Source organism: Polypterus senegalus, chromosome 1 (genome assembly GCF_016835505.1).
Source record: "Polypterus senegalus isolate Bchr_013 chromosome 1, ASM1683550v1, whole genome shotgun sequence".
In the NCBI taxonomy this organism is placed as follows: Eukaryota; Metazoa; Chordata; class Cladistia; order Polypteriformes; family Polypteridae; genus Polypterus; species Polypterus senegalus.
In genome coordinates this window covers 114,418,532-114,445,033 of record NC_053154.1, presented here as the reverse complement: position 1 = coordinate 114,445,033, position 26,502 = coordinate 114,418,532, and the positions used below count along the sequence as shown (strand labels likewise).

At 39.3% G+C, this 26,502-nt stretch overlaps 1 protein-coding gene across 9 annotated transcripts in view; it reads right to left on the bottom strand.

Annotated features, from left to right (window-relative positions):
- Window positions 1-870: 870 nt before the first annotated feature.
- schip1 (schwannomin interacting protein 1) overlaps window positions 871-26,502 on the bottom strand; it is a 1,049,948-nt gene continuing 1,024,316 nt past the window's right edge. For all 9 annotated transcript variants that reach the window (XM_039756460.1, XM_039756470.1, XM_039756476.1 and 6 more), the window contains 5 exons: window positions 24,425-24,542; window positions 22,810-23,007; window positions 19,223-19,346; window positions 4,441-4,534; window positions 871-1,720 (listed from right to left, as the gene is read on the bottom strand). In XM_039756460.1, coding sequence (XP_039612394.1) covers window positions 1,669-1,720; window positions 4,441-4,534; window positions 19,223-19,346; window positions 22,810-23,007; window positions 24,425-24,542 — 586 coding nt within the window. In that variant the 3' untranslated portion in view covers window positions 871-1,668. The remainder of the gene's footprint in view (window positions 1,721-4,440; window positions 4,535-19,222; window positions 19,347-22,809; window positions 23,008-24,424; window positions 24,543-26,502) is intronic.

Sequence of the window (26,502 nt, the reverse complement as noted above, 5' to 3'; positions counted from 1 at the left end):
TTTCTTTCACTATTTTTTTGATAATTTACCCCAGTTGAAATGATTCAATTCTTACATCTGTGTCTGACAATACTGTGGTGGGCAGGTGTCCTGCCCTGGATTTGTTCCTTGGCTGGGATTGGCTCCAGCAGACCCCCATGACCTTTATGTAAGGATATAGCGGGTTGGATAATGACTGACCCAAGCTGGAGTGCTTAGAGCAGGGGTGCAAATGAATGATTCCAATAACCTGGGCTTGCCATGATCACTGAGATCTTTAGACTCTTGTTTAACCACTACAGATCTTAAACACACATACATCAGTCATCAGCAGTCAAGTAGTTGGTCTTCATATACTGCCCAACATTCTTGACATGCATGTTACCAGAAGTGTAGCTATCTCAGCTTGGGATGCCACTGCCTATAATAACCAATCTTGTCTGCTGCCTCTTTAGATACATCAGCCGTGAAGCAATTTAATGTCATCGATCAACAATGCTTGACCACATCCACCTGGTATGTCCCTAAACCTTTCATCAGTAAGATGTTTGTTGGCAATCAGGCATGCCAGCAGTAGTGGCACAATGCTAAACCATTTGGTACATGTATGAATCTATGTAAGACCCCTAGCTCCTTGTACCACCAATTAGCGAAATTCTACTGGATTGCAACCACCCCCATTAGTCACGCGTCACCTCTTCTGTACACAGTTTTTCTTGCAAATTGTACAACTACTTCCCAATGCTGTTTTTGTTTTCTGACCCAAAGTGATTTTATAAAGAGTCTTAAAAACTAATCTGAAAGCTGCGATACACTGCAGTCACCCCAAATTCACCCAGTCACACTCATCCAGGCCTTTCCTACAGAAATGATCTCCACCAAGACATAGAATATGAAACAAAGTTTTAGATTTCTTTATTTTACATATCTGTACATAAAATTTTTCAAATAAGTTGTTGAATACAATTGAATGAAATGATATTAACACACTTATATTTAAAACGACTTGTGTCAGAAAGTCAACATTCACAAAATGTTGAAACTGATTAAAGTGAACTTTACCAAAAAAGCTACAACTTTACTACAAGGCAGGCATGTCTCCTTTGACTTGTTTAGCACCTTCAAATAAAAGTTTCTCTTTTGTTTTAAACTACAAGTTGTGCAGAATAAAAAGAGGTCAACGTTAAAATACTGATGAACTTAAAACTCCTAAAATTCATAAGTTAGTTCTTAGACAACATTTTATTCTTAACCATTTTATCCTAATTTTTTTTCTATACTTTCTTTGTACTTTGGTGGTGTGCATGTGTGTACATTTTATACATGCTGTATATTTATACTGTATATGATCTGTATGTATATATAGATCTAGAAATATATACATACACACTCCAACATAGCATATATAAATCTAACACACAGACACACAGAATATTTGAAATCTGTCTTTTTGCATATTAAATGCCCAATTTTTTTCAGTAGTAAATGGAACGAGTTATGACAAGTTATGAAGGTGCAAGGCCAGTTACTGAAAGCACAGACAGCTTCAGACAGTATCAATGACTAACACTGACTTTTTCTTGAAGTGTACCATCTTGAGTATCAGCATTTGTACAATCACAAAAGCAAATTAAAATCTAGCCTTGCTTGTTTGTCCTTCTAATGGCTCTTCATAAACATTTGCTTGCTTCATTTGGACAGGGTTTTCTCTGTCATATACTTCTGCTGACTCTCGGCATGCCTAAGAAAGAGAAACATGAAACTAATGAATTATAAATAGTCACGTCAGATCCAAAATGATCTTCATATCACAGAATAACCTTAAACAATGGTTTGGGCCATGTCATTTATTTTTGCATTTCAAGACCTCACAAAGGTTTGTCTAAAACATTTCTACCTTTCATCATTAAGGATAAATGTCAATGCCCTTTAGTTAGGACAATGAAACAAGAAAGCAAACACTCAATCCTGCTGCTCTTTTTCTTCTTATATTATTTTTTACAGCCTCAAACAAGTTTTACTGTCATATGTTTATTTTTATAAGAAATGTAATGATGTATGTATGATTGTATTCTAAAATATTTGGTTCCTGCCCTACTCCTGATGCTTCTGGGATTAGGTTTAGCCTTCTTTAATTTTATGTGTCAGAAAATCAATGAATGAGCCACAGAATGCATATGTCTCTTAGCCAATAATGCACAAGAGTCAAATTTTTCTCTTACTCTTACTAAAGTTGCTTATTTCAGTTCAAAGCCAGGGTACACACTACTTCTTTGTCTCCCCTCTTCACCTTTTCACACTTCTATGTGGGGTGAAAGTGCTTGTTCAGCCTTCTCCTAGCAGCTCCGTCCTGCACCTTCTTGCTAGTCAAGTGATTTTCCTCCAGATCTTCTTTTTCTTTATCCATCCACCTCAGCTTTGGCCTCCCTCGCTTTATCTTCCCCTATACCTCCATTCCCTTCATTCTTTTGACCACATATTAATTGTTACTTCTCATCACAGTTCCACATCACATCAACTTACTTTCCTGTACCTTCTTAGATATCTCTCCCACTTTGTTTTATCTCTGAATGTCTCATTTCTTATTCTGTCCTTTTTTGTAAATTCACACAACCATCTCAACATTCTCAATTCTACCACATTCTTCTTCTGTGCTCCCTTTACTGACCCCATGTCTTAGCTCCATATATCATTGCTGGTCTTTCCACTGTCTTAAAAACCTTATGTTTAGCATTTGCTTTATTTCTTTGATCACACAATACTCCTGATACCTTCTTCCAATTGTTCCATCCACACTGCACTCCATGGGTTATCTCTGCATCTAATTTTCCATCTCGGGCTACCACTAATCCTAGATATTTAAATGTATGCACTCTTTTCATTAGCTCTCCCGGAAGATGCTAACTTGTGATTCCTGATCATCATTAAACCTCATGTATTCTGTCTCCTTCCTGTTTATCTTGAACCCTCTATCTTCCAAAGCCCTTCTACATTCTTTCAACTTTCTTTCCACTTCCATTTTTCTGGTGCTACACAGCACAATGCCATCAGCAAAAAGTATGCCCCGGGGGATTGGTCTTTTATCCCATGACTCAATGCATCCATAACCAGATCAAAGAGATAAAGTCTTACATAAGATCCCTGGCACAGACCTACTCTAACTGTGATCTAATCTGTTACTCCAACACTGCTTTTAACCCAAGTCCTCACTCCTTCATTTATACCCTGAACAATCCTCACATAGTTGTACTCCTTTCTTTGGCATTAAACCAAACTGCTCCTTTCCTGTGCTGGTTTCTTCCCTAAGCCTTCTCGCTATAAACCTTTCCCAAATATTTAATTATGTGTGACATCAGCTTTATGCCCTCTATAGTTTTCACAATCCTAAATATCGCCCTTCTCCTTATAAATGGGAACAATCACACTGTTTGTCTCTCAGCTGTTCTCTCCTATTCATAGGTCATTAGATCCCACAACACCTTTTGCTTGGATTTTATCCTGTCCTGTTGCCTTTCCATTTTTCATTCTTTTCAATGCCTCCTTTACTTTCTCTCTCCTTATTATTGGTACTACACCTTTATTTGGGACTCCAGCCCCAAATATTACCCTTGGATTTTTTCATTCAAAAGCTTTTCCAAATACCTCTTCTATCTATTTTTGATCCTGTCATACACATAAGACCACACCTTGTTCATCCTTTCCAACTATGTTCCTAACCTTCACTATTCCAAAACTCATTCTCTCTCCCTCTTTTGTCTCCACATACTGCAAATATTAAGATAATGCAACAACTATCTGTTGATGCAGTGCCAGTTTATAGTCCTCAACTAACATCTAACACATATGGGGGGAAACTGAAACCCAGAGAAAACCCGAGGTGGGCAGAGCTGTGGTCTTCCCACTCAAGAAGTGTGTTTGAATCTGGGCTGTCTATATGGCATATGCACGTTCTGCTCATGTGTTTTTGTGTTCTCTTGCTATATTCAACATTTATTCTTACCGTTTTTGTTTAGTGGCTGAGTCAGAGCAGGTTGCAAATAACAAGAATGTTTAAATACATGGAGTTGTTCATTCCATAATATTCGCTCTGTAGATAAAGCAGCAGCTATTTCAAAATGTTTTAAAAGAAAAATAAAAGCAAAGAAATTTTTGGAGTGCTCATCCATTCTTGTGAATAAGATTTTTTTGCTGAAATTCATAGGAAAACCAAACACACCCTGATACTGTATATCTGATTCTGAATGCTGTAAACAGGAGTAATTAAATGAAGGCTTTAAGTAATTTCAGGAAGTTAGATACCAGTTAAGAGATTACTGTCTGTGAGAACTAGTAGTCACAGTCATCATGCCACACTGACTTTGCTCTGTCTCTTGTTAAAGATAAAATCATTTTTATTCCAAACTGTAAAAGAATTTTGGACAAGGTCAATGACAGGTTTTGTCTGAGTACAGATTTTTCTACCTGGTTAAATCCTCGATGTCCACCAGCATGGCATCTTGCTCCATGTGAAGCTCATCTCTGATAAGTAGAAGCTGCACAAGTTCTTCGTTTAAACCTGAGGGAAAAAGGGAGGGAATATATAAATATTTTTTTTATTTTATATGTTGTATGTAAGCTGTGTGTTCCCAAAAACATTATATTACTAAAAATAATAACTAGAAGCTTAAAAAAAATAAATAATTAGAAGCTTAAAAGTTGTGAGGAGCTTCCATGCTATATATAGAAGATCACGAATCAAGAGAAAATAGTGTGAACTGCATCTGGCTGCTTAAAAAATATTTATAAATCAATGTCAAGTAAGCAGAGAGTAACACTATGTTAAGTGTGTTTGCACCTGAGATTTACTAATGTACGGCACTCCAGGTAATCAAGGTGCAATCACACTTTTACCTTTTAGAGCACCATTCACTCTTAGCAGACATGTGGTCAGGTGTGCAAGGCTGCTTTGCGGACCCTAAATTGGCAAATGTTATGTTAACTCACAATGCAAAGGAGAACACTGCACAGAATGAACATCTGATACCAAAAGTCTGCAACATGTCATCCCTTACAAGTACTGCACCTTATCAGGAAATTAAAATTTATGACAGACAAGGAATGTTTACGTTAGTCTCTGACACAATTTCAGACCAAACTGCCGGAAACCCCCACTAGCAGTAGTTGCGCAACTCATTTAATACATGTTTATCTGAACAGCCTTTTCCACAAGTGGTTTCCTAGATCTTTATTAACAAAATCTGATATAAATATTCTTAAGAACTGTAGACTGACTTCTAATGTATCAATTTTCTCTAAAGATTTAGGGAAAAATGTAATAATGCAAATTATTTTTTATGGTGGAGTCCTCAGTATACTACACCCTAACTCCCTCATTCATCATTTTAAGATCTCATTTCTCTAGTTTATGGCTACTGCAAAATATAGAGGAAATCTGAGCATGCAAGATGCAGAAAAGTCAGTTTGATTATTCGTACTAAACAAAACTGGCTATAGTCTCCTACACCTTCTTACAAGCCTAATGCCTACTGAAACCTCCTTATAAGATTAACTGCTGTAATTTGAAAATATAACTATTAATTTCAAAGGAATAAAGAATGCATTCCTGAGTGACACCCAGTTTTTTAAGTAACACCAAATTTAATTAAAAAACACAATTGCTTGAATAGTTAATAAAAAACACTTTCCCTTCATTAAAGCCTCAAGAACATGTACATCTGTTTACCAGCTCACATTTACAGCTACTGCATTACGCAGTGTACACTTATATTTTCATATTGTAGTAAAGCAGCACACCAGAACAATTGAAAATACACATCGATTTGTATTTTCAGTTCAGTCGAGTGTAACATTAGTGCTATGGCATGTGCATAATGTCTTCAGCTTTTTTCCTTTCGCAGATAGATATGTAAAGCACTTGTGCAAGTAGCGGCCATTTGATTTGGGGTTCTCATGATTTTCAGAGCATATTTATATTAAAATACACTATAGTATTACATTTTCTTAAAGTTCACTTTGAGAAAAGTTATATATATTGTCACAGGTGGCTTGGGGTGGAGCCCAGCCGGGCCGCCCAGGAGGACCGGAGGAGGGCTTGTACCTTCTCCAGACCGTGAGGGGGCGACCGCCCTGGTTGTATTGGGGGCCACGGGTAGAGGGCTTGGAAGCCCAGCCCTGTAGGGGCCCATGGCCACCGCCAGGCGGCGCCCCAGTGCCTGAAGAAGTCTGGAGCCCAGCACTTCCGCCACACCAGGAAGTGCTGGGGGGGAAGAGGACCAGGAACACCCAGAGGACTTCCGGCTACATGGTTGGTGCTGGAAGCTCCTCAGGAAGCACCTGGAGCCCATCCGGGCATACATAAAAGGGGCCGCCTCCCTCCAGTCGACAGCAAGAGTCGGGTGGAAGTGGACGGAGCTCGGAGGAGAGGAGTGGAGGCGGTCTGAGGACTGTGCAAGGCATTGTAGTGCGGCCAGGACTTGAAGGGGTGATTGGTGCTGCGGCACTGGGTTTGTGCACTTTACTTGTATATAGAGTTTGTAAATAAACACGTGTGTGGCGAAACAACATGTCTGCCTGTCTGTGTCCAGGCTGTACCCCACAATGGCATCCCAGATGGGACTTCCTGCCTGATACAAGGCAGGGACCCCAAAAAAATAATTTTGTGGGCAGTCCGGAACAGCAGGTTAGCCCACACATGCGCGGAGCGCACACGCCGACCGCGGAGCGATCGCCTCACGGACCGCCACCGGTCCACCAATGGACCATATTCCCCTGGTGTGGGGTGACGAGAAAAGACGTCGCCAAACTGCAGGGGGCTCCTGCAGGCCCCCTGTCACGGAGGACATTCTGGACGGCAGCACGGCAAGGACGACGCCCCAGAGAGACGGGATCCGGGTGGTGAGTGCCCTGCCCCATGGCAAACGGCCCTGCGGGGGCACACTTACTTTTTGTGTTTCAGGCAGGGACTGCCCGGATCCGCGTCAGTGGCAACTGTGTGCCGATCCTCGGGCTGTCGTCAACGCAGAGGCGGCAGCTCGAGGGGCTGCGAAAACGGAGACGCAGCAGCTGGGAAGCTGCTTGGAACGACGTCACCGCACCAGGAGAAACCGAGCCAAAATGGCCGAGGACCGGAAGTCTCGCTCTGAGGCGGGCACGGGATTGGTTGGTGTGTCTGGTGTGCCGGCCGATGATTGGATGGAGGCGGGCCTCAGGAATGTCAATCCCGTACTGAAGAAGGACCCGATGGGGCCAGAGGAAGGGCCCCGCAGGGGGTGGCCGGCGGATCTGCCTGACGAGAAGGTAGGGCTGCCATCGGTTAACCCTTTGTGCTTGCCGGCAGCTCTGCGTGAGCTGGAGGAATGCCTGCAGCCCGCAGAGTCGCTTTTGCAGGTGATTCGCGTCATCCGTAATGGATTAATGGAGCTGGAGGTGAAGGTGATTGCGTCCGTTAAGACGCTGCGACAGTGGGCGGATCGGCGCGGTGCTGGAAACTTCAGCCAAAAAGACGCGTCGGGGAAGGTAAGTGATGCCGTCCCCGTAAAGAATAAGGGAGGATCTGCCGAAAACGGCTGTGATAAAAATGACCAGCAACAAGTAAGCAGTCCTCCAACAGTGGACGCGGCGCAGGGGGCTGGGCGCGAGATGAGGGGAGAGACAACGAGCGGGCCGGCTGTTGAGCGCCCCAGGTCCTAGCGCTCTCTACCCCAAGTCGGCGGCAGTCTCGCGCCGCTCTACAGGGACGCAGACGGGAAAGAGTCTCTTTTTGCACAATAAGGAGACTCAAACCGTCAGGGCGTCCCAGAGTGACTGGAGGAATCGAGGGGGGAATGCCGGTTCCTCCGACAGGGCGAGATGTGTTGCTGGGTGCACACGTCCGAGGAATGGCCGTCCTCTGCGGAGGCAGAGGGGGGATCCTGGGCAGGTGGAGGAGCCGTCTGCGAGAGCAGTCCCGGCCCTGAAGAACGGACAGGCATGGAACCCACGGCGGAGCCACCGATCAGGCAAGTCGAGGGCTAGCGAGGGGGGGGTGGAGCGCTGCAGGCATAGTGATCGAAGGGACGCCTGGTATGAGTGTCCAGGCAGCGCTTCTGGCCCTCCCTTTTGTTTCCTCGCAGGTTTGAAGCCTCGACGAGCCATTGGACCTACCCCGTTGGGAACCTGCCTTCCTGGAAAGGGCTGTTCTGGGGGAAGACTCTCCACTGGCGACCGGATGGTGCCCTGGCTGGCGCGGACTGTAGAGGCGAGAGCGGTGCAGACCAGAGGGGCGAGAAGGCCTCAGGAGGGGTCCCAAAGTGGTGCGTCCCAGGGTGCCGTGGTGTGCCCTGGGTACGGAGTAGGACCCACTCCGGGGACGTACTGCCCTCTCGGGATGTATCGCGACGACGGACGGGTCTTCGCTGGCAGTGGGGCACTGTCACAGGCAGCTTGGGGTGGAGCCCAGCCGGGAGGCCCAGGAGGACCGGAGGAGGGCTTGTACCTTCTCCAGAATGTGAGGGGGCGACCGCCCTGGTTGTATTGGCGGCCACGGGTAGAGGGCTTGGAAGCCCAGCCCTGTAGGGGCCCGTGGCCACCGCCAGGCGGCGCCCCAGTGCCTGAAGAAGCCTGGAGCCCAGTACTTCCGCCACACCAGGAAGTGCTGGGGGGAAGAGGACCAGGAACACCCAGAGGACTTCCAGCTACATGGTTGGTGCTTCTGCCATACAGGGGTGTGTCGGTGGAAGCTCCTCAGGAAGCACCTGGAGCCATCTGGGCATATATAAAAGGGGCCGCCTCCCTCCAGTCGACAGCAAGAGTCGGGTGGAAGTGGACGGAGCTCGGAGGAGAGGAGTGGAGGCGGTCTGAAGACTGTGCAAGGCATTGTAGTGTGGCCAGGACTTGAAGGGGTGATTGGTGCTGCGGCACTGGGTTTGTGCACTTTACTTGTATATAGAGTCTGTAAATAAACACGCGTGTGGCGAAACAACATGTCTGCCTGTCTGTGTCCGGGCTGTACCCCACAATATATACATAAACAGAACAGTTTTATGGCCCTTTGTAGGCTGAACAACTTAAATTACACACACGTGAAACTGAACTTTATAACAAAACATTACTTCTAATAATTATGTGTTGTTTTCAGCTTTACATCTATTATATGTGCAGTCTTGCCAATACTTTTTATAGCTCACTGACTGTACCCAGAAGATACTGCTCATTGTTTCCTGTGAGTTCCATTTGAATCATTAACCAGTAAAGAGTTGCATGGTTCTTTTCAACTACATTGTTGAACTGAATTATTACTGGGACCACAAAGGCTGCTCCCATTTACTGACTGCTTCCAGTTTGAACTGAATCATTCCCTGTGCACAAATCGCTTGATTCTTTTTCACTTTGATCATAAAAGTGTGTCAGCCGCTCATTTTTGATCTTTTCTAAAAGGTTGCTTGACTCCTCATATACAGTGATCCCCTGCCTATTGCGGAAGTTATGTTCCAGACCCATTAGCGATAGATGAAAATCTGTGATATAGAAAGATATAAATATAACATTATAACATCATCTATATGCTTCATTGATCCCTCTCCCACCTGGACAGAGGCAGTGATGCTGTAAGAATTATGTTTTTGGACTTCTCTAGCGCCTTCAACACCATCCAACCTCTGCTCCTTAGGGATAAGCTGACTGAGATGGGAGTAGATTCACACCTTGTGGCATGGATTGTGGACTATCTTACAGACAGACCTCAATATGTGCGTCTTGGGAACTGTAGGTCTGACATTGTGTGCAGCAATACAGGGGCGCCGCAGGGACTGTACTTTCTCCGGTCCTGTTCAATCTATATACATCAGACTTCCAATATGACTCGGAGTCCTGCCACGTGCAAAAGTTTGCTGATGACACTGCTATTGTGGGCTGCATCAGGAGTGGGCAGGAGGAGGAGTACAGGAAGCTAATCAAAGACTTTGTTAAATGGTGCGACTCAAACCACTTACACCTTAACACCAGCAAGACCAAGGAGCTGGTGGTGGATTTTAGGAGGCCTAGGCCCCTCATGGACCCTGTGATCATCAGAGGTGACTGTGTGCAGAGGGTGCAGACCTTTAAATATCTGGGAGTGCAGCTGGATGACAAATTGGACTGGACTGCCAATACTGATGCTCTATGTAAGAAAGGTCAGAGCAGACTATACTTTCTGAGAAGGTTGGCATCCTTCAACATCTGCAGTAAGATGCTGCAGATGTTCTACCAGACGGTTGTGGCGAGTGCCCTCTTCTACGTGGTGGTGTGCTGGGGTGGCAGCATAAAGGTGAAAGACGCCTGGACAAACTTGTTAAGAAGGCAGGCTCTATTGTAGGATTAAAGTTGGACAGTTTAACATCTGTGGCAGAGCGACGGGCACTAAGCAAACTCCTGTCAATCATGAATAATCCACTGCATCCACTTAACAGTGTCATCTCCAGGCAGAGGAGTAGCTTCAGTGACAGACTTTTGTCATTGTCCTGCTCCACTGACAGACTGAGGAGATCGTTCCTCCCCCACACTATGCGACTCTTCAATTCCACCCGGGGGAGTAAATGCGAACATTAATTTTATTTTAATTTTTTTCATTTTTATTACTATTTAATATAATATTGTTTCTTTGTATCAGTATACTGCTGCTGGATTATGTGAATTTCCCCTTGGGATTAATAAAGTATCTATCTATCTATCTATCTATCTATCTATCTATCTATCTATCTATCTATCTATCTATCTATCTATCTATCTATCTATCTATCTATCTATCTATCTATCTATCTATCGGACATCTAACCTAGCAGTTGTTGGAATGCTTTTGGCAGACACACTTCAGGTACTCCCAGCTCTTAAAACAATGGCTTGCAGAACACGCAGCCTGCCAGCAGGAACTGCAGCAAGCCAGCAGATGATCCGAGCGCATCTCCTTAGTGTGCGTTCAGCTCTCAACCAACCCCCCTCTTCGGAACACTAGTGGCAGAGACACGAAGTGGCAAAAGGACAGCTGCTGTGCAGGCTTTTAAATGATTGATGCAAAGCACGACAAGCAGAACCCGCAGCAAGACAGCAGCTGAACTGATCGCATCTCTTTAGTGTGCATTCAGAACCCCCCTTCACAACACGAACAGCGTTATAAGTCCCACAAGAAAGAGATTTAACCACGCCCAGGTCAGGAAATAAAGGACCAATATTGTTTTTACAAAAGTTGTAAAGTAAAAATGAAAATAATGCATAGCCCCCTAGTACTGTAATAATAATAATAAATCCGTAATATAGCAGGGTTGCGATAGCTGAACCGCAATATAGCGGGGGATCACTGTATATATTAATAAACATCTAGTACGATAGCTGTTTATTGTGATTTTTCGAAAAACCCTAACCAAAAGATTCTCTTTTTTCTGGATCCTAGTGGTGATTCAAATTAATCAAATAACTTAAGTAGGAAGTTTGGAAGAATGGAATCAGTAAAGCGACTAGGGGCTGTGGGGTTGAGCCTTGCTTATATGAGCTCTCCTTTAATTTACAGTCGTCAGCTCGGTTCAGGCATTTTGCACTGTAGCCTTCTGAGGTACACTCCACCTGATGTTATTACTGATTGACCATTAGAATAAAATACTTATTGTTTAAGTGCACAGTACTGTCCTTTAATTTAAAAAAAGTAGAAGTAATTATACTGTAAAGAACACAAAGTGAGTAAACAGTGTGGATGGAAGTATCATAACCAGACTTGCAAGTTATTACCAAACTAGTTGCAAATCTTCGTAAACATCCATTCTTTTGCTTTTCAACCTGCATGTCCAATTTAGTGTTACAGGACTCAAAGCCTGTTCTTACAGCAGTGAATTGAAAGAAGGAATCAACACTGTCTTTGAAAAATCAATAATAAAGACAATACTATGGACAGCCAGAGTCTTATTCTATTAGGCCTCCTAACTTTCAAGTTTTCTATCAGTCAATTCAAGTCATTCTGACCTCTGCATTTAAATCAAGACTGAAGACTCATTATTTTAGCCTAGTGTTCTCTCATTTGAGATACTGGCAACTTTTGTTTTTGACTAACTATGTCAAATGTGCTTGCCTGTTACTAAGTCTTTACCATTCTCTCTCTCTAATTGATATTTCGCTGCCATTTTGTTATTTCTGCTGACTGTGGAATGGAACCTTAGAAACAAAGTCTTATCATCATCCAAAGAAAAAAAAAAGACTCTACATCTGATCCTTGTTATATTTCTTTTTTCTTCTTTTTTCCCTAATAACAAAGAATCAAGTTAGGCTTTCAAATGTTCAGAAATGTAGACAGGATCATTGATATCAAACTGAACTGATATGTTATCATTATAAGTATGCTGTACCTAAATTTCCTTTCTCTCTCTTAGTTCAATTAATTCATCTCTGTGCTAATGAATGACCCAAGTCAAATACAATTAAAATAATATACTTGCAAACTAATGAGTATTTTCAAAAATGGAATAGCTTTATACACTCACACATGTTGTGCAGGATTGTATTAATAGTGCAAAATACTACACAAAATTGGTTTAATCTCAGAACCACAGCTTGTATATTTTTAACTGGAAGCACTTTCTGAAATGCTGACTTTTCAGGGAAGTTCTCTGATCATGGCTGCGTGACAATCTGCTGGGAGCAGTTCCATATAAACCCTGGGTATACTTTGATTTCTTGACATATTCTGGTGAAGCATCATTCAATGTAATGTTTCATATGTTCTGCCTAACTCACCTCATTAGTTAGATTCAGTATAGAAATATGTAAGTGATCATGTTGTCCTATAAAGCAAAGTTGACTTGTTCACTGTGGGTTATTTACATTTTAAACAATGATGCTTCCATTAAACTATTTTTATAATGAATATTATTCTAATCTGGTAAAATGATTAAAATCACAATTGTGAACTGTACTGTTGATAAAAGCAAACAAATATTGAGAAAAGCAAGCAAGAAAAATAACAATGTGTGTAAATGAAGTTCCAAGTTAAAAATACGTCCATCCATCCATCCATTATCCAACCCGCTATGTCCTAACTACAGGGTCATGGGGTTAAAAATACACATATAATACAATTTTGAAGAATATATTTGGTGAATTTGAAGCCAACGCTGTTTTTCACAACGGTGGCATACATTAATTTCCCCTGGAAACTTGTATTGGCAACTGAAGCCTTTTATAAAATTAAAACAAAAAAAGAGCCAACATTAAAACAAAACCCTTAAATCTTATAGAAATTATTTTTTTTACATTTATAAATAGTTCTTCATTTAGCAGCACAATTTGGTGATGCAAATGAATGTATATCACAATGAAAAATAACTTAAAAAATACTGAACTCACCCTTTAATTTCAACCAACATTTTTTCTACTTATTCTAAAAGTGTTTTTTTTTTTTTTACCTTGGTGCTTCTCTGTTCTCAAGGGCACACAGAACCAGTGAGAAAGACCAGCCAACAGAAAGATGTCACCCTCAGTATGTAGCCTAAGTGAAGTTACAGTAGGTGGCAGTAGCCGGCATTTTTTTTTTTTCATACAACTAAAAAATCAGGGCTACCAAGCTCACCTGGAAGTTTTACTCCTAGACAGATGCTGGTAGTTTGGATGATTCTTGACAGTACAACAAAAACTTGCAACTATTACCTCCCAAAAGAATACAAACAGAAGCAGACACTGCAGTGCCATAATGGCAGTAAGAGCACTCTACTGAAATAACAGAAGTGAAAATGAAAGTAAGATTTTGTGGTCATGTGCAATTAGACAGCTATCTGCTCATAAAGAACAGCCCTACATTTGTTACTTAGTTTTTCTCACTTAGTAAAATTTGTATGTGTTTTGCATATATTTTTATGTTCTGGCATCACAGAAGTATATGCAGTACCTTCAGAAAGAATTAACTTTTTACACATTTTGCTATGTTGCAGCCTTATGCTAATATCATTTAAATTCATTTTCCCCTTATCAAACACCACTCAAGACCCCTGAATGATAAAGAGAAAACAGGATTTTTTGCAAATTTATTAAAAATAAATGTACATATAGCTACTAATGTCTAATGCACTTTTTAAGATTTAATATTATTTATTGCAAAGGCAAATTGCTGATTTATATAGAATAAAATAGACTAATTGATGTACTGCAACCTTATGCTTTTGCAGATTCTTTGATCAACGAATCTCCATTTTGTGGAAAAAAAGGTCATGGAAGGTGTCCATAGAGGAAGAGGGCCATATTGCTGAGGGCCCTGGGATACCTAGCTGGAAAAATCTAGTCATTTTAACAAATAACAGTGGGTGAAGAAGGGGAAGAAATTTAAGAAAAGGTGAAAGTGTCCGTTTATCTATCTATCTATCTATCTATCTATCTATCTATCTATCTATCTATCTATCTATCTATCTATCTATCTATCTATCTATCTATCTATCTGTCTGTCTGTCTGTCTGTCTGTCTGTCTGTCTGTCTGTCTGTCTAGTGTACTGTCCAGTTCCAACAGTGCAGTTTTCATTTAAGGTTTTAGATGCCCTCCATTCTTGACCCACCTCTAGCATGGCACACATAATGACATATTAATTGTCAAGCTTTAAAATGTTATCCTTATGTCTCAGAATAAGAATTTCTCTAGTAAGTTATTAAAGAGTAGACATGAAGTTGGTTAATAATACAATAGAGAGTAATGCTTATTTTATATGGTGTGTATCATAGTAAGCAGCATAGAGTATACATTTCCATATAATGATCTTCCAAAGTGAAGGCTGATATAATTATTTGATGTTACTTCTTTTTCCAGTGTTTTTATTTGCTAACTGAATGATGCTGATCTTCATTCAGAATGGCACTACTTAGACTGTAATACCAGTCAGCATATATTCAGTCAAATTCTCATCCAGTTTTCTTGGTCTTGTCATCAGAATGACATTACTTCAGAAAGCAAGACCATAAATAGAATACATATTCTGCCATGTGATTTATTTTGATAGCCATTCTTTTTCATTCATTAGATATACAGTAGATGTCAAAAACAACCCTGTTTTATGGCTGATCCTATCAAGCTTTGTGTCTGATGATATGCTTGACTGGCTATTTTGGCTTCTAAAGTTTAACAACATGAACTAGATTTTCTGACACTTATACAGTATATGCAGTATCATTCTAGATCAGTTTTACAAGGGTTAAACAGTTGATGTTTGTTTTGTTTTTTTCAGACTTTGGTCATTATCTTTTTATACATTTAAAAGGAAATGTAAATTATATTTAAAATAATATAGTTCCAATGTTATACTGATATACACAAAACATTTCTGTAAACACAAATAGTGAATTCAACAGTAAACAAATGGTATATAATAGTAAAGGAAATTCACATTTCATAGTCAGCAATGGGTGTTACCAGAATGAAACTGGGTCTTTCAAAACTATGGACCTTAGTATTAGTTTATGTGGAATTCCTCAAAATGCTAGAGGGTAATATGTAGCTAAGGCACAGTAAGGTGTGGCAAAAGTATAGAATTTTAGGCTGCTAGGAAGAACTTTAGCCCCAAAGCCTCACAGCTTTATTCCCAGGACCCAAGAAGGGCTTCCAATGGAGCACCCAGAAGTAGTTCAGTACTGGAGCTTAAAAGCTCCTTTTGGTTATAAGACCTGCAATTTCAGAGTCGACAAAAGGCTTGGCTGATGAGATAACGAGAGTTGGAGTGGACAGTGGGATGCTTAAGACGTTAGGCTGGGACACATGACCTTACACAGTTAGGCCCAGAAGTATTAGCATTTTTATTTTGATTATTTCTGTATTGATTGTGCTTGAACCCTTTGTTTATCCTTCTCTCACTTTTGCTGGAATAAAAAAGACTGGAAAAGTAAGTGGTACTAAAAAGAAACAGCTGGAGGAACAGTTTGTAACTAATTAGGTTAACTGGCAACAGGTCAGTAACATGATTGGGTATAAAAAGAGCATCTTACAGGGGGAGAGTCACTTAGAAGTAAAGATGGCCAGAGCTTACCAATGTGCAAAAAACTGTGTCTACAAATTGTAGAACAATTTCAGAATAATGTTCCTCAACATAAAATTGCAATCGTTTTTGAATATCTCATCATCTACATCATGTACAGTACAAAAATCTCTGTGCGCACAGGACAAGGCTGAAAATCAGTATTGGATGCCTGTGATATTTGGGCCCTCAGGCTCCACTGCATTAAAAAACAGGGATGATTCTGTCACAGAAATTGCTGCAATGGCTCAGGAACATTTCGAGAAATCATTGTCTGTAAACATTTCAATTGAATTAAATTAATAATTTTATGGGTGCCGCACGATTTTATTGTTAGTCACATATGACCAACAAATTCTTAGTACAAGAAAAAATATATATTTTTTACTTTAATTTATTATTATTTTTTAGCAAAATACCCACGCTTCGCAGCGGCGAAGTACTGCATTAAAATTTTTATTCAGAAGAAAATTTAACCTTTTTAAACTGAGGGAAAATATGCCAATAATTATTTGGTAAGGATCTCTTTGTATACCACGTTGTCAGTTCGGCCCTCCGGTTGTAACATGACCAAGCTGTGCGCTGAGCTTACTCTTGAGCATGCAACTTACAGTTGGCCATGTAAACAGTAATCTTGTCTCAAATCTCACAGCTTGGATTGCTGCTGTCATAATCAGTTTGAGTTTCATGGTTTGTTTCAACTATGACAGTATTTGCAGGATTTGTTGTGTTGAAGTGACATTCAGCATCTGTCAAGCGTTGTAAGCACACAACCGGTTTCAGCGATAAAATCACATCCAGCTTTTGAGAGTTTAAACATTCATAAACATCAAAGTGTCCACTACTGAAATCGTCACCTGTGAATCTAAGATGTTTAAGAGGCATTGGCGGTTGTCGAAAGGTGTAAAATATTTGGCCATTTCGGTACACTTGAAAGTGACAACCGAACAATTCAGCGGCAGCCATCAACTCACATGCAGAACCATAGGTGAAGGGCTTAAGCATTTCACTCTTATAGTGCTCCTGTGTAGTATAATTATCTCCTGTACCGTCATCAGTCCACACCTTGAACCTGTCCCAGTCATTCAATACATAAGACACAATGTTCCTCCGGATATCAAGACTGAGCCTGATATGGCCGTGCAATTTGTAACAAAGAGAATGGAAAAGGTAGGTGGTATCTCTGGGCATGGAAACCACTTGGTAAGTGATAGTTCTTTGATCGATAGTGTTCATCTCGATAGACATGGTAATGGGGGTTGGAATGATAAAGGAAATGGGTACCTGAGCAATGTAAAGTAAGTGTAGAATACCTACACAATAACTATAATTGTAATAAACAAACAATAAAACAGCGGAAAAGCCGTGGATTAAACAAAAAGGCTGTAGTTATCAGTAGGGAGACGTGAATCCCGTGGCGAAGCAAGGAAGGGAATGTAGACACTGGAGCGACGGACGGCCTTATATAGTGGGAGGCTCACACGTGGGAGGCTCACACGGTGACCGAGCTGCAGGCTATGGACGTATATATGTACGTAAGTAGGATTCAGTTAGCGTTGGGAACCCGTGTACCAAATTTCTTAAAGATGGGCCCATAAGTAACAAAGACTGTTGAAAAGTTCAATATGGCGGCCGACAGTGGCATTATACCACCGAAATAAGTACGTACATTGGTTTCGGTTAGTGCAGGGAAGCCGCCTACCAAATTTCGAGAAGATGGGCTCATAAATAAGAAAGTTTAACATGGTGGACGTTTTTGACTGTTATGACCATTACTCGTAGATTTTCGAAATTAAACCTGCTTAACTTTTGTAAGTAAGCTGTAAGGAATGAGCCTGCCAAATTTCAGCCTTCTACCTACACGGGAAGTTGGAGAATTAGTAACGTTTGGAAAATTCAATATGGCGGCCGACAGTGGCGTCATACCACTGAAATAAGTACGTATCGGTTTTGGTTAGCGCAGGGAAGCCACCTACCAAATTTCGTGAAGATGGGGTCAGCCTTCTACCTACACGGGAAGTTTGAAAATTGGTGACGTTGGAAAGTTCAATATGGCGGCCGACAGTGGCGTCATACCATCGAAATAAGTAAGTACATTGGTTTCGGTTAGCACAGTGAAGCCGCCTAACAAATTTCGTGAAGATGGGGCCATAAATAAGAAAGTTCAACATGGCGGACGTTGTCGACCGTTATGACCGTTACGTGTAGAATTTCGAAATGAAACCTGCTTAACTTTTGTAAGTAAACTGTAAGGAATAAGCCTGCCAAATTTCAGCTTTCTACCTACATGGGAAGTTGGAGAATTAGAGTCAGTGAGTCAGTCAGTCAGTCAGTGAGGGCTTTGCCTTTTATTATTATAGATAAAATGGTGTCACTTAAAAATCTTTTTTTAATATATTTTTTAGCCATCCTAATACTCCGCAGTCCACGGCACATTACAAAAACTTGACTTGGGTGGGATGGTGCTTTGACAGGAATGACACTAGCAAGAGAATGAAACTGAACCTATGAACTTAAAGTGAAACGTAACATTTATTCATGTTCATTTCTCATTTCTGAAAATCTTAACTATAGTGAAACCTTACACGTGTGAAGTACTAGAAATGTATGTTTGCCTATTACAGAATTGACCCTCAATCTTTCCTTAAAAAGCCCAACACTTTATCCACTGAAGAGAGTATTTTGCCAAATTTGTATATAAATGATGAAAAATTGGTAAAATTAAGAAAAAAATTTGAACCTTCGACCATTTGATTGAACAACCAATGAATAAAATTATGTAAATAAAAATATACCTCGTAGCATCCTTGAAGTATCGTTGGAGAAATGCCTGAAAGGCCAACCCTAACACATACCAATACTGTAACCTTTACTGTCCTTCCATGAGAAAGTCCTTTCTCAAATTTTCTTGTGCCAGATAATCCAATTTGGGTGCGTGACAGAGTTCAGCAAGTATAGTTCTTGTATTGTTGAGATTCATCTTAGAATCTCAAAGGGGATTTGAATTTAGGGGGATGTCTCATTCTACTTGTTAAGTAGATAAGGAGTCCCTTTGCTGATTTTGTGATTTTATTGCCTGTAGATCAGTGCTGTTATATGTAACAAAGTTCATAGAGGTAAGCATTCAACTACAAACCTACTACTCTGCATGTTCACCCAAAACAATACAATATATGTTTTTTGGTAGGAAGCAAGCAAACTTCAAGAAATACTGTTTGTCTCTGTATAAAAGCATTTCTTTTTAAAAATACAAAACTTACTTTCAATCTGTGAGTGGAGATCATTGACTATAACTTGTAGTTGACCAATTGTCATATCCCTCAGGTCAGTGGGCTTCAGACTTCTCTTCATTAAGCATTCACTTATATGAGGCATATGTGGCAGCTAAAAAAGGGGAAAAACTTATTATGAATATTTATATTTGGAAATGAAAACACACAAAAGAGTATAATTTTTACCCGTGTGAACTTTGAAAAAACAGAAAATAAAATTAGAAATTAGCACATAGTCAAAATGCTAATATTAAGTAATTATTTCATTTTTAAAAGTTGACAAATCTATTTTAAGAATTCCCCTTTTAAACAAAACAGAAACGGTTAATTGTGAAAGCAATGATCTGTAATCACTTTAAGATAATCTGTTACACAGTACTTCAAGGGGCTGAAGTATTACATTGCAGAAGGGTGTATGTCATACATTTGTCCTGGAAGCTTTAATTTGTTTTAGCTGTTATTTTTATTATACTTTAAAAATAAAACAGGTAATCATTTTTCAGTTTTTGTGATTTAACTATAATAAACACAGAAAAGAAACGTATAGAAAAACTCATAAATAATAACTGCATAATCTGTAAATGTAAATTTACAGCAACACAGTTTTTTTCACAAAGAAAGTTTTAATATTGATTCATGTTTGTTTTACTTACTGCTTTTCTTTAAGGATAAAATATTTGTTTCTGCTTAGCTGTTGAATATTTTTGCTACCAGAGAAATTTTAATTTTTGACTATTCAAGAGATGGCAGACTTATAATCAATATACTATAAATAGTAAAATTTATGCAAGCAAAGGAAACCAGATGCATTGCACATTATATTTTATAATACAGTTACTATTAGACAAAGAAAATTAAACTACATGTTGGGGTAATATAATATATTCAATAAGAAAACCATAGTCTACTTAATTTTTAAATTCTAATATAAGAAATATATCTTGGCAATAACCTTGTTACTTTATTAGTTGCTATATTTTCAAAATTATAAATAAAAAAATAAATTCAAGCAGAAAATCCACAAACAAAATAAAAAGGTTCACATGTTCTAACAGGAGTGGATGCTGTTGTCGCAGCTCCCCAAACCTGGAAAACACCAAAATATAAAAGCAAGCAAAATACTTTCATTTTAAAATAATAAAAAACATGTTGTTGGAGTCCCTACCACCATATACTGTCATTTTCAGTTGTATTCTCCCTTGCCAGTATGATTCTTTTTCTCTTGTACACGTTTCTGTATTTTATCCTATGTTTTATTAACAGGACTTTGCTTTCAGCAGCCTCTTTCCAACAGATCACCTCATCACAATGTACAATGTGTTCATGTATTTTATTTTTTTTTAAATGCTGTACAGAGTGTCCAGCAGAATTTACTATCAAGCTATGACTCCAGTAAGCAAGACTTTCTCACTTATGTTCACATTTGTTACTTCCCAGTTCTTATCATGATTGCTTCTTCATCGCGACTAACATTCTTACACTAAAGGAGGATAGCCCCATTCACTGCAGCATCAACTATTCCTACACTTTCTGAGCAGGGGAAAAGCTTGAGGAGACTGGCTACTATGTACATGTATATGGTTCTTGACCTTTCTCAGTGTTTTCTCCTACTCCTACATCATGGTATCTTATGAACATATTTTCAGGGCCTTGTATACATATGTTCTACTACTTTCCTGGCTCTTCTCAAATCAAACTCTTTTTCATCTTTTAGGTAATTATCTTTAAAAGCGTAAACAAACAAAAAATTTTATTTTATTTTTGTTTAAGGATCTTACTTTTTTTAGTATTTGTTCTCAGCAAAATGAGACATTGGCAAAAAATCAAAGGAGAAAGAAAAGCAATTCACATTCACAATAGCATATTTGTTTATATAGAGTCATGGTGTCTTGGTTTTCTCTTTTCTGACAAATATTTGTTTTTTACCTCCCATCCGTGCATTTGGTTTTTATATAGGTGTACTTTATTTATACTGTACACATAAATAAATACACAGTAGGATCTTTATTTATTCAAGAAACGTCACTCTATAATTTATATTCTGCCACACTGTTGCTGACTGATTGTAGATCCAGTAGTGCATGGCTGTCAGAAGTAATGAAGTTCATATGGGTACTTTATTGAGGGTGACTTTTTAAGATTTCAGAAGGGCAGAATTCTTCAATAATCATACATTTACACAACATACAGGAAGAGGTTATAGGTCAAAAACACCAATTAAATCATCACACGCTTTATTGCATTGAGTTTGTATGTTTAATAAAAAGAATGTTCCTTCTTGTCAAATACTTCTCTCTATGACAGGAATACTGGGACAATCACAATCAAATGTGTTCTGCCTTTCTTTCATGGGAAACAGAAGTGAATGAGAAGCATCTGAAATGGCAAATGCAGTACAATAGATGTCATCTGAAACTGACATCATACCATAGAAAAGTTTTAACCCATACTGTATATACTAACATGCTATTTATCCTACACATTACTTAGGGGTTTCGACAAAAGTCATGACTTACTGAGCTTAAAGTTGAAACATACAGTTAATTACATAAAATGTTCCTGCTTATCACATTAATCATTTAATTAGCTATTATTCTATTGTATTTTATTTAAGAAAGGAACATTTCGACTTTTAGTACATGATGGCTATGTAGACTGTTTTAACACTGTTGGTTTGAACAAATGTTTTAAGTAATAACATATCATTCTCATATGGCTGAATTCTTAATAATTGGTTTCTGAAAGCCAGTGCTTACAGTGTAGGAAGCATCTACCATGACCCTTAATGAGAATAATTGGGTTTTAGAATTTTATTTTCAGTTATGCTATCTTTATATATAGTCTGAGGTTATGCAAAGTAAAGTCATGCACATGGCAGTAATAAAAGAAGAAAGATTTCATGTAATTTTGTACCAGCGTTTGATTACCAGGGTGTAGATTTGAGTTTCTATATTGATAAAAGTATTACTGTCAGTACTTTGTGATATTATATGTGAAAACACTAACTTATAAAAAAAGTGACGATGGGACCTTCAGTGTGAAAAGTATAAAATGACTACTAAAATAGGTTATTTTTATAAGAAGCTAAAACAAGGTGAACCTTCATTTCATGTGGAGTTTTACTTGATTGTTGATTGTGGCTATAGATAAAAAATAAGTTGAAAAACACTGGAAACTCCCCATCTCTACATCGTTAAAATAACAGTGAACATAAAGTATGGTTGAATCAATAGTAGTAAAAATTAACTAGATATTATAAAAAAAGAGCACTAATAGTACTATGTCTGAATCATAAGTAATTTTTTAAGAAAATATGTGGACAACTCATTATAACATCACCAGATAACTGGTGAGTTCCAAGATTTTTTTCTTTTTCTTTTTTATGTAGACATGATTTCTTTCTTTGTACTAACTTCTGTCCACCTTTTTATTTCCTGTTTTATCCAGTACATTGTACATTGTTCTAGGGTACAAGCACTGCGGAACTTAAAGCAAATAGAGAATTTAAAAAAAAATGCACTGTGCAATCACCACTAAAACCATCTTTAAAGATTTAAACCATTTTCAGTACTTACAAGGTCAGCCACCGGAGACTTCTTTCGGTTTTGTTTTTCCACCTCCACCTGCATCTTGGCCATTGGCTTAGCCATAGCCAGAGCCATCTTGGCCTCAGCCTGTAGTTTCTTCTGCCTGGTGAGGAAATCCATGTCTTCCAGAGACTCAGAGTCCTCTTCAGTAGTATCACGGTCAGAGTATGATGAGCTTTGTTTGCTCTGAGGAAGAAAAAACAAGGTAATAAGTGGACATGGGCTACAATTCAAAAGCTGTTAGGCTAGAGTCTAGAGATTCTCGCATTCAGTTATACTGTATAACGTAAATAACTTAGTGACCTAATCTGCAATATGGTATATACTTTACCTATATGTCTCCATGTTACAGGAAGGCAATGAAACTGTTAAGGAAAATCAAGGGAAGAACTAGTAGGCTGCCAGTTTTGAGATGTCAGGGAAGACTGAAAGAGCTGAGGTCTGAGCTTTTAATTGAGCAGATAAGTAAATTTCATGAGAACCTTTTCTTTAAATATGTTCATGACTCCATCAATATATAAAGCTGAATTTGTATGCAATGCACTATGATATATTAATACATCTTGATTTTATAGCAAGAGAGCAGCTGAGGCTAAGAATGCTTTTTGGTGAGCAGATCTGAGCAGTATACTCTTTCATAGCTATTACCCAAGAAGCTCTTTCATGAATTTATCTTTAACAAGCTTAAAGTAATTTTTTTTTCTAAGAACAAAAGGGAACCAAGAGAAATAAATTTTAGCACTGTATAATAATAATAATAATAATAATAATAATAATAATAAAGGATTTTTTGTAACTTGTCTTTGGTACATCTGATGCTCATACCGTTACTGTAATAATTATTCCTATTATTACTTCTATTTAGAGAATGACATAGAATGAAACTCCTTGATGAAACTGAAGAAGCAGAATAAACTGTGCAAATTGGCTGGGTACAAAGTTACAAGTTAATGTCTGTTTTCATTCTAAGAAAAACAGCATCTCAATTAAAATGGCTAAGTGTGCCTTTTCACCTATTCTCCGTTCAAAAAAGGGCAAGTTCATCACTATTTTATAAACTGACCAGATAATACTTGTGGCAGAAAGTGACAAAACACACAAACCTCCTACAGTGAACACCCTAGTAAAGTAACTTAGATCCCAGGAGGTATAGCAACACATATTTTCTGAAAATGTTAACAGAAACAGGGCAATACTATAAACAGGTTTTATTTTACATATCACATTTCTTGGTCAGCAGCATTCACATTTAATGCACATTTTGAATTTGAACAAACATAATATAAGTAGGACATGTGTGTAGCTCAGACCAGATATGAACCTGCAGCGCTTGATGTTTCATATCACGTCTTTAACCTGCATAATGTACTATTTACCTATGACAACAATAACCTTATGAACCTTTACTTAAAAATGAAAACATTGATAGATTTAGAAAGCATGGCAGTCTTCAGTATGACAACTCGGAACAAGCATGGGGTCCAGATAATTTCTCTTCATATCTAAGTACAAGATCCAGGAATTGTTATTTTGTGTTTCTAATCAATCTGTCCAAACCTGCTCCTTTTCTGAATAAAAAAAAAAAATAAATATTTATCTGTACCATCGGGGAGAGAGGGGTATCGAGGCTTGTTTCAGTCTTGCTATCATCTGCATCACTGTCTTTGTCGCTCCCACTGTCATTCACAAAGCAGATCTGCAGGTTCATCCCACTTTGAAGACTGCCAAAACAAACAGAAGAAAATAATTGAGCCAATTTTTTGTTTTATGTTCTTTCATTTAGGTGTCAGGTATGGGCAGAGATACATATAAATGTTTTTAATTTTGTGTTAGTTAAACATCACACATAAACTGAAACAATTTTGACACACGAGTATCGAAAAGTCAATAATTACAAAACCGCTGTTGGTTTTCATGTTACATAATAATTGCACAGATGGCTTTTAATGAGATGTCAAGCAAAATTACACCTTTCATTGGCTAACTAAAAAGATTACAATATGTAAACTTTCAAGGCAACTCAAGCCTTGAAAATGGAAAGGCCGTTGGTCCAGATGACATACCTGTGGAAGCATGGAGGTGTTTAGGAGAGATGGCAGTGACGTTTTAAAACAGATTGTTTAATGGAATCTTGGAAAGTGAGAGGATGCCTGAGGGGTGGAGAAGAAGTGTACTGGTGCCGATATTTAAGAATAAGGGGGATGTGCAGGACTGCAGTAACTACAGGGGAATAAAATTGATGAGCCACAGCATGAAGTAATGGGAAAGAGTAGTGGAAGTTCAGTTAAGAAGTGAGGTGATGATTAGTGAGCAGCAGTATGGTTTCATGCCAAGAAGGAGCACCACAGATGCAATGTTTGCTCTGAGGATGTTGATGGAGAAGGCCAGAAGGAGTTGCATTGCGTCTTTGTGGACCTGGAGAAAGCATATGACAGGGTGCCTCGAGAGGAGCTGTGGTATTGTATGAGGAAGTCGGGAGTAGCAGAGAAGTACGTAAGAGTTGTACAGGATATGTACAAGGGAAGTGTGACAGTGGTGAGGTCTGCGGTAGGAGTAACGGATGCATTGAACGTGGAGGTGGGATTACATCGGCTCTGAGCCCTTTCTTATTTGCAATGGTGATGGACAGGTTGACAGACAAGATTAGACAGGAGTCCCCGTGGACTATGATGTTTGCTGATGACATTGTGATCTGTAGCGATAGTAGGGAACAGGTTGAAGAGACCCTGGAGAGGTGGAGATATGCTCCAGAGAGGAGAGGAATGAAGGTCAGTAGGAACAAAGCAAAATACATGTGTGTAAATGAGAGAGAGGTCAGTGGAATGGTGAGGATGCAGGGAGTAGAGTTGGCGAAGGTAGATGAGTTTAAATACTTGGGATCAACAGTACAGAGTAATGGGGATTGTGTAAGAGAGGTGAAAAAGAGAGTGCAGGCAGGGTAGAATGGGTGGAGAAGAGTGTCAGGAGTAATTTGTGACAGACGGGTATCAGCAAGAGTGAAAAGGAAGGTCTACAGGACAGTAGTGAGACCAGCTATGTTATATGGGTTGGAGACGGTGGCACTGACCAGAAAACAGGAGACAGAACTGGAGGTAGCAGAGTCAAAGATGATAACATTTGCACTGGGTGTGACAAGTATGGATAGGATTAGAAATGAGCACATTAGAGGGTCAGCACAAGTTAGACCATTGGGAGACAAAGTCTGAGAGGCAAGATTGCATTGGTTTGGACATGTGCAGAGGAGAGAAGCTGGGTATATTGGGAGAAGGATGCTAAGGATAGAGCTGCCAGGGAAGAGGAAAAGAAGAAGGCCTAAACGAAGGTTTATGGATGTGGTGAGAGAGGGCATGCAGGTGATGGGTGTAACAGAACAAGATGCAGAGGACAGAAAGATATGGAAGAAGATGATCCGCTGTGGCAACCCCTAACGGGAGCAGCCAAAAGAGGAAGATATAACATATGCCTGGGTAGGCAACTACTTGTTCCTCTAAGTCTGTCTAAAACAATGTGGCTAACTGTTATTAAAACTCTCTCTTGATATCTGTCACTCAGTTTTCTCTCTCAATATTGAACTCCAGGCAAAAAAACTGACTTCTTAATGAGAACTAATATTCATGTTTAATAAGTGTTTTAAAGTTTTATTTTGCCCAACTGATCCAAATTTCTTTATATCTGCACATA